At 43.1% G+C, this 19,563-nt stretch overlaps 1 protein-coding gene across 11 annotated transcripts in view; it reads left to right on the forward strand.

Annotated features, from left to right (window-relative positions):
• Positions 1-19,563, forward strand: part of UBE4B (ubiquitination factor E4B) — a 150,964-nt gene that overhangs the window by 37,271 nt on the left and 94,130 nt on the right. For all 11 annotated transcript variants that reach the window (XM_054258751.2, XM_078330335.1, XM_078330338.1 and 8 more), the window contains one exon: positions 1,893-2,079. In XM_054258751.2, the coding sequence (XP_054114726.1) occupies positions 2,046-2,079 (34 nt within the window). In that variant the 5' untranslated portion in view covers positions 1,893-2,045. The remainder of the gene's footprint in view (positions 1-1,892; positions 2,080-19,563) is intronic.

Raw genomic sequence — 19,563 nt, forward strand, 5'->3', positions numbered from 1 at the left:
AAAAATTAGGTGTCCCAGGTATTTGGGAGGCTGAGGCGGGAGGTGAACCTGGGTGGGGGAGGTTGCAGTGAGCCGAGATGGTGCCATTGAACTCCAGCCTGGGTGGCAAGAGCAAAACTCGGTCTCAAAAAAAAAAATTACATTCTATACAGAAGACTATATTTAACATATAAATCATGAAGAAGAATAAAATGAATACCCGTGACCTGATTACTTATAGTTGTAAGTATACAACCCAGTGAATTTTCATAAAGTGGACCTACCTGTGACACTAGTATCTACCTAAAATTAAAAAAAAGAAAAAAACATCATTACCAGACCCCTAGAATCTCATTCCTGCCTCTCCCAAGCTGCTTTTTGCCCCCTTCCCACCAAGGATAACCATTATCCAAACTAATGGTATAGTTTTTCTTGTTTTCAAACTTTATAGAAATGGAATCATACAGTCAATGTTTTTTTACATCTGGCTTCTTTTGCTAAGGGGACATGGGTAAATCTACTAGAAAGCTTTTTCAGAGGCCCTGCTGATAGTAGGAGTTCAACAAATGTATTTTCAATGAATGGATTAATTTCTCTCTTTCAATAAGGTGTTGCTCTTTAATTGTATGTTAAAAGGAAGAAGTGGCAGATTATATATATTTTTTATTTTTTTGTTGTTGGCAGATTATATTTTTATTGCAATCAAGTAAAAACCTGATTATCTTCCTCCTTCAAGTGATGGTTAAATTTGTATCTTAGTGTAACTTTTGTTTCTCATTGTTTTAGTGAATTAAATTGGCTATTTATTTATTTTGAGATGGAGTCTTGTTCTGTTGCCCAGACTGGAGTGTAGTGGTGTGATCTTGGCTCACTGCAACCTCTGCCTCCTAGGTTCAAGTGATTCTCCTGCCTCAGCCTCCTGAGTAGCTGGGATTACAGACATGTGCCACCACGCCCAGCTAATTTTTGTATTTTTAGTAGAGACGAGGTTTCACCATGTTGGTCAAGCTGGTCTTGAACTCCTGACCTTGTGATCTACCCACCTTGGCCTCCCAGAGTGTTGGGATTACAGGCATGAGCCATGATGCCTGGCCAACTGGCTATTTCTTTTTAAATCTTACCTATTTGAAATGACCAAGTTAGGTCATTTTATTTAAATAACAGCAAGCTTTAGTGTGTTACAAGCGTAGGCTGGCTGTGGTGCTTCATGCTTATAATCCTAGTACTCCGGGAGGCTGAGGTGAGAGGGTTGCTTGGGGCCAGGAGATTGAAACCAGCCTGGGCAACATAGTGAGACCTCATCTCTGCCAAAAAGTTAAAAAATTAATTAGCTGTGCATGGTGGCACGCACCTGTAATCTTAGATACTTGGGAGGCTGAGGTGGGAGGATTACTTGAGCCCAGGAGTTCAAGACTGCAGTTAGCTACGATTGAAATTCTGCACTCCAGCTTGGGTGATAGAGACAGATTCTCTCTCTCTAAAAAAAAAGCATAGTATGTTTATTGTAAATTCACCATATCAGCCAAGGAGGTATGATAAACAGATGGTAAAGCAACAAAGATACAGTATATATGTATGTATTTATGCATGTATGAATTAAAGGTGGGGTCTCACTGCTTTGCTCAGGCTGATCTTGAACTCCTTAGGCTCAAGCAATCCCCCCACCTCAGCCTCCAAAGTAGCTGAGACTATAGGCAGGCACCACTGTACCTGGCCAAAATATAGTTGTTAAAAACTGAGGTGGTAGAGCTTGTAAGAATACTGATAGAGCGAGTTATTCTCTCTGAAGAGTACTTTTGCTCAAGACATATTTAGTTGTTAAGCTCTGGAATGCTTATGGATAATGTGATTCTCTGGCAGAACTGTGTTTCTGCTGTTTATTTATGGAATGCCCTTTTCCCCTTATGTTGTAGATTCGACGGAGGCGCCTTGCACGACTTGCTGGTGGACAGACCTCTCAGCCGACCACCCCACTCACTTCTCCCCAGAGGGAGAACCCCCCGGGACCTCCCATAGCGGCATCAGCCCCAGGACCCTCTCAGAGTCTTGGTCTCAATGTCCACAACATGACCCCAGCTACCTCCCCAATAGGTGCATCAGGTAAGCCTGATGAGCTTCATGCCTGGGATTCTTTTGTGATTCTTCTTAGCTTTTTGTCTAGCTGTTGGTTGTGATGTTTCTACAACAGATTAAAATCAAGCAGACATCAGCTCTTTAAAATCCTCCAAGCAGTAGTTTAAATATCATTGCAGCATGTTGTGTTACTGCCTTTTTTTTTATTGCAAGCTGTTAAAACCAATTGCTTTTCTTTCCATAACTTCCATCTTTTTTTTTTTCCGAACAGGTTTAGGTATTATCTCTGATGACAAGATGATTAAGACTGAATTTGGTTCTGCTGATTTTATGAATTTGGTTGATGGTTTTAAGATAAAAATAATCTGAAAATGCAAGATAAAAATAATGGTCAAAATGAAAACCTCTAATTGCAGATTTCCTCGTCTTCATTCTACATTGGCACAGAACTTTTCTCTAACTTTTCAGAGGATAAGACTCCCAGATAGGATGTTTTAGAACGATCTCATTGACAACTATTCAACTATGGCAAAAGTTTCTTTCTTTATAATAAATGAGCTGATGCTTGATATCCAGGACTGTCTTTGTTGGAAAATAATATTTCTTGATACTGTATATTTGAAAACATCTCTCTTTGTGAACTTTTCTATCAAACATAATATTGTCATGTAGTTAACGTTATTTTATAATTACTTAGGATTATACTTGGGTAAAGCGGGTGCTAAGAGGCCTCCATTGATTATAATATCATCTGATAATTTGATAGCCTTCCAAATCATCTGTCTACTTGATCTAGAATCATGTGTCAATTGCAAGTATTTGCAGAGTTTTTGTTGCTGTACTTCTCATTAGGTATCAATGTAGACTACTCCCCACATATATATAAATGTTTATACCCAGTGAGGTTCAGCCAAACAGTAATAAAGAATGCCCTTGCCTATAATGTCTTGTCTGTATATCTCTGAGAAGCTCTGTTGGTCTTCTGGTAGGATTTAAGGGTTCAGGGTTCCAAATGTGTTTTTTTTCCTAGGGTATAGTACTGACAACAGTGCTCTTGGCCTCACCCTGGTCAGGCCATTGCTGGAATCTGTCTTGGAGAGACCCTCTCTCACTTTGCCTCACTTGCTTATTTAAACCAGGATCCTGGTAAAATCCCATTCCCCACCTACTCTCTCATTCAGTGGAATAAGACTGTAGAAAAACTCAGAACCATTTGAACTAATTGAAAACTTTTGAAATACCTGTCTCATTTCAAATTCATGATCACATGGCTGGGCGCAGTGGCTCATGCCTGTAATCCCAGCACTTTGGGAAGCCAAGGTGGGCAGATCATTTGAGGTCAGGAGTTCAAGACCAGCCTAGCCAACATGGCAAAACTTCATCTCACAGAAATTACAAAATGGTGGGCATGATGCTGCCTGCCTATAATTCCAGCTACAAGGGAGGCTGACATTAGAATTGCATAACCCAGGAGGTGGAGATTGCAGTGAGCCAATATTGTACCACTGCACACCAGCCTGGGTGATGGAATGAGACTCTGTCTCAAAAACAACAACAGTAACAACAAAATATCAAATTCATGATCACAAACTCAAGTAGACTCTTTACTGGCAGGGAATTATACCATGTTCCCCACTTCACTCACTCTGCTGATCAATTTCATACCTTCTCCACTGTGCAGGACCTCATTCTCCGTGCTCACTCTCTCAGCTGATGGCCTGGCCTGGCTTCGCATTTCTTTTTCTTTTCTTTTCTTTTTTTTCTGGAGATGGGGTCTCACTGTGTTGCCCAGGCTGGAGTGCGGTGGCTGTTCATAGGCGTGATCATAGTGTACTACAGCTTCAAACTCCTAGGCTCAAATGATCCATCTGCCTCAGTCTCCCATGTAGCTGGGACTATAGTCATGTGCTACCACACTTAACTCTGGCTTCATATTTCATTGAGAAAACAGACACAGGCAGAACCTAGGCAGGGAACCTCCATCAGCCCCAGTCTCACATCTGTCTGCCTACCTGTATGTGAGCCCAGTTCTTGCTATGCATGAACTGTCCCTGTTCCTGTTGAAGCCTGGACCCTAGATCCCATTTCCCTTCAGTTACTCAGCCTTCACTCTAGCAGTTCCTTTTTTTCTCTTGCTTCATCATATGGACTTTTTTTTTTTAACAGCCTATATAATGCAATTACTTTTCCCATCATGGGAATGAACAAAAGGAACTCTCTTGATATAATTCCCCCTGCCAGCTTCTACCCCACATCTCTGCTCCAAAACCTTTGCAACAGAACTTCTGTAATGAGTTGCCTGTTCTCTCCATCCCCTTTTGCCCTTGTACCCTTTGCTGAATCAACTCCAGTCAGGCGAGGCCTCCCGTGGTTGCTCTGAGTCACTGTCTGGTCTGATCCAGCAGCCTCATTAGACATGGCTTTCACCCTCTTCTCCTGGAAACACGTTTTCTTTTGGCTTCCAGAACAGGACATTCTCCTCGTTTTAATGCCGTCTCTGTCTGTTCCTTTTTCACTCTTTGTCTGGTTCCTTTTCATTTCGCTGACTTCTAAATGTTAGGATTCAAGGGCCCACTAGTTAACCTCTTGTCCTTTCTATCCAGGTTTATTCTCTTGCTGTTGTCATCCAGTGTCCTGGCTTTAATTACCCTCATTGGATGATTCCTAAGCTTATATCTCCAACTTGGACCTGCTCCTTGAACCTCAGACTCACACATCCAGGACCTTACTTGACATCTCTGCTTGGATGTCTTAATAGGCATCTCACAGCTAGCATGCCCCAAACCAATCTTTGCTGTTTCCTCACATTTTATTTATCTTATTCCAGGTTTCCATCTCAATAAATGACAATTCCTGTTTTCTAGGCCTGGGATTGACAAACTCTTTCTGTTAATGGACAGATAGTAAATATTTTTGGTTTTGGAGGCTGTAAGGTCAGAACTGTTTATCTCAGCTCTGTAGCACAAAAGCAGCCATAGACCATATGTAAACGAATAAGCATAACTGTTCCGGTAAAACTTCACTCACAAAAACAGTGGCCTAGATTTGGCCCGTGGACCAGAGCTTGCATTGGTTCTGCTCTAGACCTGTCAGAAAACTAGGAGCAGACCAGATTCTCACCACCTCTTTTCTTCCCATCACATCTGCTGCTATTACCTAGGTCCAAGCACCAGCATCTCTTGCCTGGATTTCTGGAACAGCCTCCTAACTGGTCTTCTCATGCCCACCCTTGCTTCACTTGAGTCTGTTCTCAATGTAGAGCCAGAGGGGCCCCACTAAAGCCCAAGTGCAACATTGTGTAACAGTAGGCTCCATGTGCTGTTATCACAAACCCACAGAAAGGCTTGGGCATTCCCTAAATGGTTAGTTCTTGCCAGTGCACCTCTATGCTAAGTAGTCCTGATTATGTTTCTCACAGTCACCATTGTTCATAATCACAAACAGTTGGATATTATTAGCCATGCTTTCGTGGGTTGGATAAACAGATTTTCATGATTTACTAAATAAACTAGTGAAAAAAACAAACAAAATCTCTCATAAAACAGGTCACATTTATTCTCTGTTCAGGCCAGGTGCAGTGGCTCATGCCTGCAATCGTAATACTTTAGGAAGCCAAGATGGGAGGATCCCTTGAACCTAGGAATTCAAGACCAGCCTGGATAACATAGCAAAACCCCGTCCCTACAAAAAATTCAAAAAATTAGCTGGGCGTGGTGGTGTACACCTGTAGTCCCAGCTGTTTGGGAGGCTGAGGTGGGATGATTGCTTGAGCCCAGGAGGTGGAGGCTGCAGTGAGCTGTGATCACACCACTGCATTCCAGCCTGGGCAACAGTGAGACCCTGTCTCAAAAAAGAGAAAAAGAAATTTCAAGAAAATATGATAGCTGTTCGTTGAAGAGTGTGAAAAGTTGTCATGAGGAAGGTGATAGCTTGTATTTGTTTTCTGTGGTCCTGGAATTTAGACGTAGGGCCAGTGACTGAATGTGACTGAGAGATTTTGTTCCAAACTCAAAAAGTGCTTGCTTCCTTCCTTTCTTCCTTTCCCTTTCCCTTTTCTTTCTCCCTTCTCCCTCCCTTCTCCCTTCCCTTCTGCCTTCCCCTCCCCTTCTCTCCCCTTTCTTTTCTTTTTTTTTTTTTTTGAGACACAGCCTTGTTTTGTTGCCAAGGCTGGAGTGCAATGGCATGATCTCAGCTCTCTGCAACCTTTGCCTCCTGGGTTCAAGCATCTCTCCTACCTCAGCCTCCTGAGTAGCTGGGATTACAGAAGCCCACCACCATGCCCAGCTAATTTTTTTTTTTTGAGACAGAGTCTCGCTGCGTTGCCCAGGCCGGAGTGCAGTGGCATCATCTCTGCTCACTGCAACCTCTGCCTCCCTGGTTCAAGCTATTCTCCTGCCCCAACCTCCCAAGTAGCTGGGATTACAGATGTGCACCACTACACCCGGCTAGTTTTGTATTTTTAGTAGAGATGGGGTTTCACCATGTTGGCCAGGCTGGTCTCCAACTCCTGACCTCAGGTGATCTGCCTGCCTCAGCCTGCCAGAGTGCTGGAATTAGAGATATGAGCCTCTGAGCCTGGCCAAGAAGTGCTATCAGAGACAAATACTGAGTGGGGTGCCACCTGTGGTAAGGAGTCCTGCATCCACCAGTGCTTGGCAGCAGTCATTTGGTGGCCCTCTTAGTTGGGCTGTTTTCAGATGCAAGTAACTAAAGCAAGGATTGAGAAGCTGTAAGGTGTCTTTCCAGTTGCTTTTCCCATCTGTCGTCTCAGCTTCTTGCATTGCCGCCTGCTTCTGTATTAGTTTCCCAGGCTGCTGTAACTACATATTACTAACGTTTGAAGGCTGACAGCAGCAGTATTATTTTCACAGTTCTAGAAGCTAGAAGTTCAAAGTCCAGGTGTTGGCAGCACCATGCTGCCTCTGAAGGAGAGAATCCTATCTTCTGACTTCTGTTGGTTGCTGGCAGTCCGTGGCATTTCTCGGCTTGTAGCAACATAACTCCAGTCTTCACTTCCGTCTTCACATGGCCATCTTTGTTCTGTGTGTGTCTACATCCAAATTTCCCTCTTGTGACATCAGCCACTGGATTAGGGACCATACTAATTGAGTATGAGCTGATTTTAACTTGCTTACATCTGCTAAGACCCTCCTTGCAAATAGGAATATTACTTGTTTTTGATGTGCATCCCCTTTTCCCATTGAATGTAAGGTTAGACAGGAGCCTTGCCAGTGTTGCTCATTCCCTTACCCAGCACCGTGCTTAGCACATGGAAAGCACAATGGAAATGCTAGGTGTTATGTGCCTAGATGAATGAAAGAAGTATTTCTTGTTGGAAATGTTAGAAGCGAAGTAAGATTTGAGTTCTTCTGAAAAGCAACTGACTGACATTGTTCCTCTTACCCTGACTAGCTGGATTCTCTCTCTGTTTTTCCGGGTACGCTGAGCAGAATTTTAAAAATCCTCAGCCCGTTTATTTTCTTCTAAAATTAGTAAAAAGTTATTACAAAATGTTTCAGATGTACATGATAATGTAACTAGTGCCTGTGGAACCAAGTCCACGGGTTACTGCTGTTCCAGACTTTCCATTTATTATTCCAGACATTTCTTCATTTTTTTTTTTTTTTTGAGATGGAGTTTCGCTCTTGTTACCCAGGATGGAGTGCAATGGTGCGATCTCTGCTCACTGCAATCTCCGCCTCTCTGCCTCAGCCTCTTGAGTAGCTGGGATTACAGGCACACGCCACCATGCCCAGCTAATTTTTTGTATTTTCAGTAGAGACGGGGTTTCACCATGTTGGCCAGGATGGTCTCGATCTCTTGACCACGTGATCCACCCGCCTTGGCTCCCAAAGTGCTGGGATTACAGGCTTGAGCCACTGCGTCCAGCCCATTTCTTCATTTTTTTACTGCATTGTTATGTGGCACTGCTCTTGCCTCTCTTAGAACCTTATATATATGGGTGATGCTTTTCCTACAGATGAATGCACCCTTTTTATAGTTAACACTGATTATGCTCCTTTTTTTTTTTTTTTAAAAGACAATCTCTCTCTGTCACCTAGTCTGGAGTATAGGGACACTATCTCTGCTCACTGCAACCTCACCTGGGTGCAAGTGATTCTCCCACCTCAGCCTGTGAGTAGCTGGGATTACAGGTGTGCGCCACCACACCTGGCTAACTTTTGTATTTTTAGTAGAGATGGGGTTTCATCATGTTGGCCAGGCGGGTCTTGAACTCCTGACCTCAGGTGATCTGCCCACCTCAGCCTCCCAGCGTACTCGCATTACAGACGTGAGCCACCATGCCTGGGTGATTATGCTACTTTTACATTTTAAAATGTAGGACTTACTGCAGGTCAAACATGGTACTTGGTCATGGGAATGCAAAGATGAGTGAGACTGAGTTTTTTTCCTTCAAGAGCTTAGTCTAGTGGGGGAGGAAATGTTCTTACATTTCCTTTTTAATATCTGTGTATATTAAATTTTTTGGAGGATATTCTAGCTTTCTTAGTTCCTTCCCTTATCTTTAGATGATTTGTGATTGCTTCATCTTTAGAACCTCTTAACTGTCTCGGATGATTTTATTTTATAGCCTTGTTTTGGAATTATGCTTGTCTTCCCTTTGATGTTTGCCCATCAAACATCTGGAGTATATCTGATGAAGGCCTTACCCTTCCTGGCTGTTGTGACCTCTGAAGAGGAGGTCATGATTGCTCAAGAGTCCCTTAGCCGGTCCTTTATCAACCGTTTTTATCTTGACAGGATTATTGGGTCTAGAGGAACAGGTCTTCCAGTTTCCTGTATATTCTCTCTCTAGAGCTGGAAGGTTTTATTTATTTTTTTTTTTAAGACAAAGTAAGGCTGGAATGCAGTGGTGCCACCATAGCTCATTGCAGCCACAAAGTCCTGGTCTTAAGTGATCTTCCTTTGTGACTACAGGTGCGCGCCACCATGCCCGCTAATTTTTAAATTTTTTGTAGAGATGAAGTCTCACTATGTTGCCTTAGGCTGGTCTTGAACTCCTGGCCCCCATCCATCTTCCGGCCTCACTCTCAAAGTGTTGGGATTACAGGAGTGGAGTTCCTAATTGTTTTCATTCCATGGTGTCCTTTGGCAAATTGGGGAAGCATTTGACTGGCTTCTTAAAATGTACTTTTATTTTATTTTATTGAGATAGAGTCTTGCTCTGTTGACCAGGCTGGAATGCAGTGGCATAGTCTGCCTCCTGGGCTTAAGTGATACTCCTGCCTGACTCTCCTGAGTAGCTGGAATTACAGGCATGCGCCACCACACCCAACTCATTTGTTTTGATTTTTAATAGAGACAGGGTTTCACCATATTGGTCAGGCTTGTTTTGAACTTCTGACCTAACATGATCAGAAGTTCTGACCTCCTGCCTCGGGCTCCCGAAGTGCAGTGATTACAGTTGTGAGCCACTGTTCTTGGCTCCAAAATTTACTTTTAAATATGTACATTGAAATAGGATTGCCGGGCGCGGTGGCTCACGCTTGTAATCCCAGCACTTTGGGAGGCCGAGGCTGGTGGATCACGAGGTCAAGAGATCAAGACCATCCTGGTCAACATGGTGAAACCCTGTCTCTACTAAAAATACAAAAAATTAGCTGGGCATGGTGGCGCGTGCCTGTAATCCCAGATACTCAGGAGGCTGAGGCAGGAGAATTGCCTGAACCCAGGAGGCAGAGGTTGCAGTGAGGCGAGATCGCACCATTGCACTCCAGCCTGGGTAACAAGAGTGAAACTCCGTCTCAAAAAAAAAAGAAAAAGAAATAGGATTATACAGTTATGTAGGAATATAGTTATCAACATATTTTTAAAGATTGTAATATAGTTCTTTATGTGCTTCTTTATTAATGATTTAAATAAAAGACTTAGCAGCTCATCAGATAACTACTGTAATTTCAGCCTCTTGGCGTCTGTTTTCATCTGTAGACCACAGGTAAAGATCCTCTGCTCTGGGAGCAGAAATGAATAGTGGGGCCTGTTTGGAACTAGTGAGAAAAGCCAGATGACATATTTGGCCTCTGGGCTCGTTCTTGAGTCTGGATCAGAAACAGAATTTGTTTCTTTTCTTTGGCTGCTAGTTTTTAACCTACTCAATCATTATTTAACTTACAATTATTCTTTAACATGTCGGCTCAACATGTTAAATCCTTCTTCCTGCTTCCATTCATGTACTTGAATAGTTAATAAATGGCTTCATCTGTTGGGCACTGTATTGAGAACTAGGGATGCAAGGATGGGTAAGTCTGAGTTAGGGGCCTCCAAGGGCTCACTGTTTAGCATGAGGACACAGACTTATGAAGAGGTGCAGATGCTGGCATCCTGTACTTAACAGTACAGCCACAAATAGTCACTTTCTCAGGCTCGCGGCTATGTGTTGTTGTTGTTTTTTTTTTTTTTTGAGAGCATTTTCACACAGGCATTTATCTGACTGAAATTCTACCTTGGTGGGAATGTAAATTACTATAGCCATTATAGAAAACAATATGGAGGTCCTCAGTAAACTAAAAATAGAGCTACCATATGATCTGGCAATCCCACTTCTGAGTATATATCTAGAGGAATTAGATTCATATGCAGAAGACATATCTGCACTCATGTTCATTGCAGCATTATTCCAAATAGCCAATATATGGAAGCAACCTAGACATCCATCCTCAGATGAATGGGAAAAGAAACTATGGTATGTATCCACAATGGAATATTATTCCGCCTTTGAAAAGAAAGAAATTCTGTCATTTGTGGCAATGTGGATGAACTTGGAAGACCATGCTAAGTAAAATAAGCCAGGCACAGAAAGACAAATATTGCATGTTTTCACTCATATGTGGAGCTTAAAAAGTTGAACTCATACAAATAGAGAGTAGATGGTGGTTACCAGAGGCTGGGGAATGGGGGTGGAGAGGAAGGAGGAGATATTGATCAAAGGGTACAAAATTTCACTTAGATCAGAGGAATAAGCTTTGGTTATCTGTTGCTCAGAATGTTGACTATCATAAATAATAATGTTTTATATATTTTTAAGATTCTACTTTTTAAAAACAGTATTATTACTTTATATAATACAGGAAACAACATCCTTCCATATCCTATTACAATTTTTTTAAATTGCATTTTAGGTTTTGGGGTACATGTGAAGAACATGCAAGATTGTTGCATAGGTACACACGTGGCAGTGTGATTTGCTGCCTTCCTCCCCTTCACCTATATCTGGCATTTCTCCCCGTGCTATCTCTCCCCAACTCCCCATCCCCCCACTATCCCTCCCCTATTTCCCCCCAACAGACCCCAGTGTGTAGTGCTCCCTTCCCTGTGTCCATGTGTTCTCATTGTTCAGCACCTGCCTATGAGTGAGAACATGCGGTGTTTGATTTTGTGTTCTTGTGTCAGTTTGCTGAGAATGATGGTTTCCAGGTTCATCCATCCAAAGGACACGAACTCATCGTTTTTGATGGCTGCATAATATTCCATGGTGTATATGTGCCACATTTTCCCTGTCCAGTCTATCATTGATGGGCATTTGGGTTGGTTCCAGGTCTTTGCTATTGTAAACTGTGCTGCAATGAACATTCGTGTGCATGTGTCCTTATAGTAGAACGATTTATAATCCTTTGGATATATACCCAGTAATGGGATTGCTGGGTCAAATGAAATTTCTATTTGTAGGTCCTTGAGGAATCGCCACACTGTCTTCCATAATGGTTGAACTAATTTATACTCCCACCAACAGTGTAAAAGTGTTCCTGTTTCTCCATATCCTCTCCGGCATCTGTTGTCTCCAGATTTTTTAATGATCACCATTCTCATCTGACAAAGGGCTGATATCCAGAATTTACAAAGAACTAAAACAGATTTATAAGAAAAAAACAAGCCCATTCAAAAGTGGGCAAAGGATATGAACAGACACTTTACAAAAGAAGACATACATGAGGCCAACAAACATATGAAAAAATGCTCATCATCACTGGTCATTAGAGAAATGCAAATCAAAACTATGTTGAGATACAATTGTTTTTTAAATTTTTTTATAATTTTGAGACAGGGTTCCACTCTGTCGCCCAGGCGTGAGTGCAGCAATAGAATCTCAACTCACTGCAGTCTCAACCTCCCAGGCTCAAGTGATCCGTCCACCTCAGCCTCCCAAGTAGCTGGAACTATAGGCATGTGCCACCACACCTGGCTAATTTTTTTTTTTTTTTTTTTTGAGATGGAGTTTCGCTCTTGTTGCCTAGGCTAGAGCGATAATCTTGGCTCACTGCAACCTCGGCCTCCCGGGTTCAAGCAATTCTCCTGCCTCAGCCTCCCAATTAGCTGGGATTACAGGTGCCTACCACCATATCCAGCTAATTTTTGTATTTTTAGTAGAGACAGGGTTTCACTGTGTTGGCTAGGCTGGTCTCGAACTCCTGACCTCAGGTGATCTGCCCCACTCAGCCTCTCAAAGTGCTGAGATTACAGGTGTGAGCCACTGTGCCCAGGCTAATTTCTTTCTTTCTTTCTTTTTTTTTTTTTTTTTTGAGGCAGAGTTTTACTTTTGTTGCTTAGGCTGGAGTGCAATGGCATGATCTGGGGTCACCATAACTTCTCCCTCCCGGGTTCAAGCGATTCTACTGCCTAAGGCCCCTGAATAGCTGGGATTACAGGCATGCACCACTACACCTGGCTAATTTTGTATTTTTAGTAGATACAGGGTTTCTCTGTGTTGGTCAGCCTGGTCTCAAACTCCTGTCCTCAAGTGATCTGCTTGCCTGGGCCTCCTAAAGTGCTGGGATTGCAGGCATGAGCCACAGCACCTGGCCCTAATTTTGAAATTATTTATGGAGACGAATTCTCACTATGTTATCCGTGTTGGTTTGAACTCCTGGGCTCAAGTGATGCTCCCACCTTGGCCTCCCAACATATCGGGATGACAGGCGTGATTCCCTGTTCTTATCCCTCTAGATTTGATCTGTTTTAGCTGTTTTACATAGTAGTTTATGTTGGTTATTACACTGATTTATTGAATACTCTAAATTCACATAGTCTTCACTTAATACATATTTATTTAAATCCCGCTATGCAGTAGGTTCTGTTCTAGGATTTGTGGCTTATATTTTAGTGAGCGAAAACATTTTAAAAACCCAGCTGGGCATGGCGGCTCATGCCTGTAATCCTAGCGTTTTGGAGGTCTAGGTGGGAAGATTGCTTGAGCCCAGGGGTTTTTTTAAGACCAACCTGGACAACATAGTGAGACCTTACCTCTACAAAAAATACGAAAGTTAGCTCGGTGTGGTGATGCATGCCTGTAAGCCAAGCTACCGGGGAGGATGAGGCATGAGAATCGATTGAACCTGGGAAGTAGAGGTAGCAGTGAGCTGAGGTGCCGTGTACTCCAGCCTGCCTCAAAAAACAAAAACAAAACCATAAAATCTATCAGATGGTGATAATTGTAGAAGAAAAGAGAACAGTATGTTGGTATAAGTACTGCTGGGGGTGCGTACATGTCTTTGGTATTATAAATAGCGCTGCAGTAAACATAAGTGTGCATGTGTCTTTATAGTAGAATAATCTATATTCCTTTGGGTATATACTCAGTAATGGGATTACTGGGTCAAATGGTATTTATGTTTCTAGAATAATGTGGCATTTTTAGCAGAGGCCTGAATGAAGTGAGGGAGCAAACCAGGTAGATATCTGTGGGGCAGTCTTTGCAGACAGAAGAAAAACAGATGCAAAGCTCTGGGGTGAGAATGAACTTGTTGACGGCTGATGCAAGGCAGGGCGGGAGCAGTCATCTTCAATTCCCCCTCATTTCCTTCTCAAATGTTGAGTCTTTAATGAACATTATGATTGCTTTTTAATACACCTGTAGGAATTTCAACAAAATCAAAGCCATTCTTTTTTTTTTTGAGATGGAGTTTCGCTCTTGTTACCCAGGCTGGAGTGCAATGGCTCGATCTCGGCTCACCGCAACCTCCGCCTCCTGGGTTCAAGCAATTCTCCTGCCTCAGCCTCCTGAGTAGCTGGGATTACAGGCACACACTACCATGCCCAGCTAATTTTTTGATTTTTAGTAGAGACGGGGTTTCACCATGTTGACCAGGATGGTCTCCATCTCTTGACCTCGTGATCCACCCGCCTCGGCCTCCCAAAGTGCCGGGATTACAGGCGTGAGCCACCACGCCCTGCCTCAAAGCCATTCTTTAACTTTGGTCCTATCTCTGATTGCTACATTAAAATCCTTTTTTTGTTGTTGCTGTTGCTTTTTGTTGTTTCTTTTTTTTTTTCTCTCTTCTACTTGGTCCACAGCTTGAGAGAAGGAGAGACTTCAATGGTGGTTGAGCAGCTGACTATACATAGAGGCTCAGACAGAAGCCCCAAGGCCTGAGGGCTGCAGCAAGACCCCTAAAAGGCTACTGGGCTCAGGAGGCTCCTAGATGTGGTTGAAATCCTTTGCTTTTGCTTGTACGTTTTAATTCTGGGTTGGAACAGGTATGTCCTATGCTGGCATGGTTACTTTATCAAATTGGAGTGGTCTTTAGGACACCAAAGGGGTATTTTTATTAGTTCTGGGCTTAATCTTACAGCATTATTCCTAGGGTCATACTATTTACTTCCTGAATCTGGTGAAAGTGCAGTTGGTGTCTTTGTTCATGAGAGGCATGCAGTACAGGGAATCAGTCCACTTCCTATTTTGACTTGGGGTTGATTCTTGGACTTCTCCCTACCTGCAGCCCCTACCCCCTGCCCCACATTTGCTAAGCTGGTCCTGCAACCTCTGCTGTACTTACAGATTTACCAGCTCCCAGCTTGTGACTCCAGACTGCCCACTAGCACTCTGCCTACACAGTGGGACGTGAACTGTGCACGGTACTGCTTTCATGGCCTTTGTCGTACTTCCAAGCCTAGCAAAGGCGCAGGGACAAATACTGTGTGTGAGAGTGGTTTCTATACTATGCGTTCCCTGTTCTGTGAGGACCCTGTGGCTTCGTAGGAGAGATAATACATTTCGCTCACCTGCTTGAAAGTCTTCCTCGTCTCCTTACTACAGCCTAATCCTAGGGCTTTCAGGGTGCTCTGTAGCAGTGTTCCAACCTCTTCATGTAATTCAGGGTCTTGATTTTTCAGAGCATGTTCTCTGTTCCCGTCCCAGTCAACACATTCACCCCAAAAGGCCTGTAACCAGTAGAGATTGTGCCACACAAACCACTCTTAGTTTTAGGTGCATTTGTCTTATCTTCCAAACTACACTGAAAGCTCTGAAAAACAAACAAACAAACAATCTTGTATTTCTATCTGTTGAGTTCATAGTAGGCATCCAGGAAGTAGTTGGGTTGACTGCATTGATTTGGGAGTACACTGGGAGTTTTCTTCTTTCCCTCCCTTCCTTCCTTCCATCCTTTTTCTTACTGAGTCTCGCTTTGCCACCATCTTGCTCTGCTGCCAGGCTGGAGTGCAATAGCGCGATCTCAACTCACTGCAACCTCCACCTCAGGTGCAGGTGATTGTCCTACCTCAGCTTCTTGAGCAGCTGGGGACTACAGGTGTCGGTACGCCCAGCTAATTTTTTTTTTTTTGTATTTTTAGTAGAGACAGGGTTTCACCATGTTGGCCAGGATGGTCTTGATCTCTTGACCTCGTGATCTGCCTGCCTCAGCCACCCAAAGTGCTGGGATTACAGGCGTGAGACTACGCCTCACCTCAGTGTCTGTCTGTCTATCTGTCTATCTCTCTCTCCCCCCCACACCCCCACCTTCTCTCCTCTCTCTTTCAAGACAGTCTCACTCTGTTGCCAGCGCTAGGCTGGAGTGCAGTGGCTCACTGCAACCTCGGCCTCCCAGGTACAAGCGATTCTCCTGCCTCGGCCTCCCAAGTAGCTGGGACTACAGGCGTACACCATCACACTCAGCTAATTTTTGTATCTTTAGTAGAAATGGGGTTTCACTATGTTGGCCAAGATGATCTCGATCTCTTGACCTCATAAGGCACCCAGCTGGGCCTCCCAAAGTGCTCGGATTATAGGCGTAAGCTACTAGGCCTGGCTTTTTTTTTTTTTTTTTTTTCCTGAGACAGAGTCTTGCTGAGTTACCCAGGCTGGAGTGCAGGGCACGATCTCAGCTCAGTGCAGCCTCCGCCTCCTAGGTTCAAGCAATTCTCCTTCCTCAGCCTCCCAGGTAGCTGGGATTACAGGTGCCCACCACCAAGTGCCTGGCTAATTTTTTTGTATATTTAGTAGAGATGAGGTTTCACCATCTTGGTGATGCTGATCTCAGACTCCTGGGATCAAGCAGTCCTCCTGCTTCGGCCTCCCAAAGGGTTAGGATTACAGGCATGAGCCACTGTACTCAGCCTCTCTCCAGTTTTCCAATTAGAATCCAAGTGGAGTAAGTTTAAGAAAAAGTTATGACTTTGAAATCTTTGGATTCAGAACAATTTGTCACCTTTAACTCCTAGAGTTGAATGTCCATATCTTGAGAGCCTAAACATTAAGCTCTAACCAGCCTCCAGCAAGTGGACATTGGTCAGGTTTGGCAGGATTTCATCCCCTGAAGTGGACTGAGAGCCACACCCTTCCCTGTCACTATACCCATCCCCTATCCTTAATGAAGCAAAACGCTTTGTTCCCTTCTCCTTCTTCTAGGGACAGGAAATACCGTGATCCTAAAGAAAGAAAATAACTTTTTACCTCTTAGCCCCAGGCCTCTTGACTTCAGGGGGTTATGTTTAATCAGAGTGACTCATCTTCCCGGGCTGCCTGGATGTGGTAGATGAAAGAGACGAGCTCAACCCTGACCTGAGAGAAACCCTTTGGGAAGGGTCAGAAAATGTTCACCAGCCAAGGATGTGTGGTTCCGTTTCTTCTTTTGTTTCTAAAAGTTGTCATTATTTTGACAGGGGATGCATAATGGAGTATTTAGATTTGTTATTGTAAAGTATGCAGCATGGTACTCAAAAATAATTAAACACATAATTTATTTTCTTATTCTTTTTTAGTTTTTTGAGATGGAGTCTTACTCTGCCGCCAGGCTGGAGTGCAGTGGCGCCATCTTGGCTCACTGCAACCTCTATCTCCTGGGTTCAAGCGATTCTCCTGCCTCAGCCTCCCAAGTAGTTGGGACTACAGGTGCGTGCCACCACGCCCAGCTAATTTTTGCATTTTTAGTAGAGACGGGGTTTCACCATGTTGGCCAGGATGGTCTTGATCTCTTGACCTCGTGGTCTGTCCCCCTCAGCCTCACACAGTGCTGGGATTACAGGTGTGAGCCACTGCACCCGGCCTGAACATGTAATTTCTAACTTTGACAGAACTATAAAGCATTAGAGGTTTGGTTTTTTTTTTAACATCAGTTTTATCATTTTATAGAGAAACTGAGGTATTAAGAACAAGTACAGAGTTCACTTTAGAAAATAGTCCCAAAGCCCTCCTGTATTCAGTGACTTTTTTTTTTTTTTTTGAGAGAGAGTCTCACTCTGTTGCCCAGGCTGGAGTGCAGTGGTGCAATCTAAACTCATTGCAACCACCACCTCCCAGATTCAAGAGATTCTCCTACGTCAGCCTCCTGAGTATCTGGGATTATAGGTGCCCGCCACCACGCCCAGCTAATTTTTTGTGTTTTTTAGTACAGACAGTGTTTCGCCTTGTTGTCCAGTCTGGTCTTGAACTCCTGACCTCTGGTGATCCACCGGTCTCAGCTTTTCAAAGTGTTCAGTGACTATTAAATACCCACTGTGAAATGTATTCTTAGTTATCAAGGGAAGGGTGCAGGGTAGAGAAGTGACCTTAGATGTGGTGGTAAATGAGGTGTGGTGACTTGGGGGACTAAAAATCCAGTTATAGGCATATATCCTTTTTGGCTACAAGAGTTAGGTAGATTGTAATTTATATCTGTTTGTTCATTGTGAACTGTTTGTAACAAGCAATGTTAATATAGAAGTGTCAATAGATCCCTAGGAATTACGCTTGTGAGATGATTTGAACCGATAGGTTGAGAGGGAAAAGTCATTGAATGGTGATGGGATAAAGTTCCCCTCTCTTTCTCTTTTTTTGAGATGGAGTCTCAATCTGTTACCCAGGCTGGAGTGCAGTGGCATTATTTCACTGCAGCTTCCACCTCCCAGATTCAAGCAATTCTTGTGCCCCAGCCTCCTGAGTAGTGGGATGCAGGCACATGCTGCCACACCCAGCTAATTTTTATATTTTTAGTAGACATGGAATTTTCATCATGTTGGCCAGGCTGTTGTGAAACTCCTGACCTCAAGTGATCCACCCACCTCGGCCTCCAAAAGTGCTGGGATTACAGGCATGAGCCACTGGGCCTGGCCTCCCCATCTCTTTTTAGTACTTAAGTACGCTAAAAGTGGACAACACCAGAGCAGGTATTGTGGGTACTAGGTGAATCTGTTCTTTACGCTCGGGTTGCCCTGATTTCTCATTCTGTTCTTGTCTGATTCATACAGGTGTATCTATAGAACTTGTTAACATGCTTACATTGGTTTTTTTTCCATTGGCTCCTCAAAGTAGAACTATGAATTAGGCTGCACAGATGCCAGTATTACAAGAGCATAGGTAAAAATATTAAGTAAGAAGACTTGCTTAAGATTACAAAACTAGAAATGATGGAACCGGGGTCCAGTCCTAGTTTTTTGGTAAAATAAACATTTATTTTAGAATAATTTTTGATGTATAGAAAGGTTATGAAGATAGTATACAGGATTGCTGTGTACCCTTCATCCAGTTTCCCCTAATGTTAATATCTGGTTCATTTGTGAAAACGAAGGAATTGGCCTGGATATGATTTTAACTAAACATGAGTCTCCTCAGTCTCCATCGGTCTATGGCAGCATTTCAGTCTTGTTTTCATGATCTTGACAGTTTTGAAGAATACTAGTCAGTACTTTGTAGAATGTCCCTTAATTTGGCTTTTTCTGGTGTTTTCCTCACTATTAGACTGGGGTTATGGGTTTCGGGGAAGAATGTCACACAGGTGAAGTGCCATTCCCGTCACATCCTATCAGGGGTGTTTAGTATCCACATGCTGTCCCTTGTGCTGATAACCATCACCACATGCCTGAGTTAGTGCTGGCCAGGTTTCTTCACGGAAAGTTACTATTTTTCCCTTACCATACTCAGTTCTTTGGTATCGAGTACCTTTTTTTTAAGGGGTGGGAATTAAACTTTACCTCCTGGAAGGAGTAAGTACATATATATAATCTGGAATTCTATAAGGAAAACTTGTCCCTTCTCCCGTTAGGTATTTAATCTCTTAGATCAGTATGAACTCATACACATTTATTTTATACTTTGGTTATGATTTCAATAGCAGCATTACTTATTTTTCAGGAATTATTCCAGCTTTGACCATGGGAGTTCTTTCAAGTTGGATCCTTGGTCCATTTGATGTGCCTTTTATTTTATTTTATTTTTTTTTGAACACTGTCTTGCTGGCACTGTAAGATGCTCTAGACTTAACCTTGGATTTTTCCTGCCCCAGCTCTAGAAATCAGCCAGTT

The sequence above is a fragment of the Callithrix jacchus genome, chromosome 7 (assembly GCF_049354715.1).
Source record: "Callithrix jacchus isolate 240 chromosome 7, calJac240_pri, whole genome shotgun sequence".
Lineage (NCBI taxonomy): Eukaryota > Metazoa > Chordata > Mammalia > Primates > Cebidae > Callithrix > Callithrix jacchus.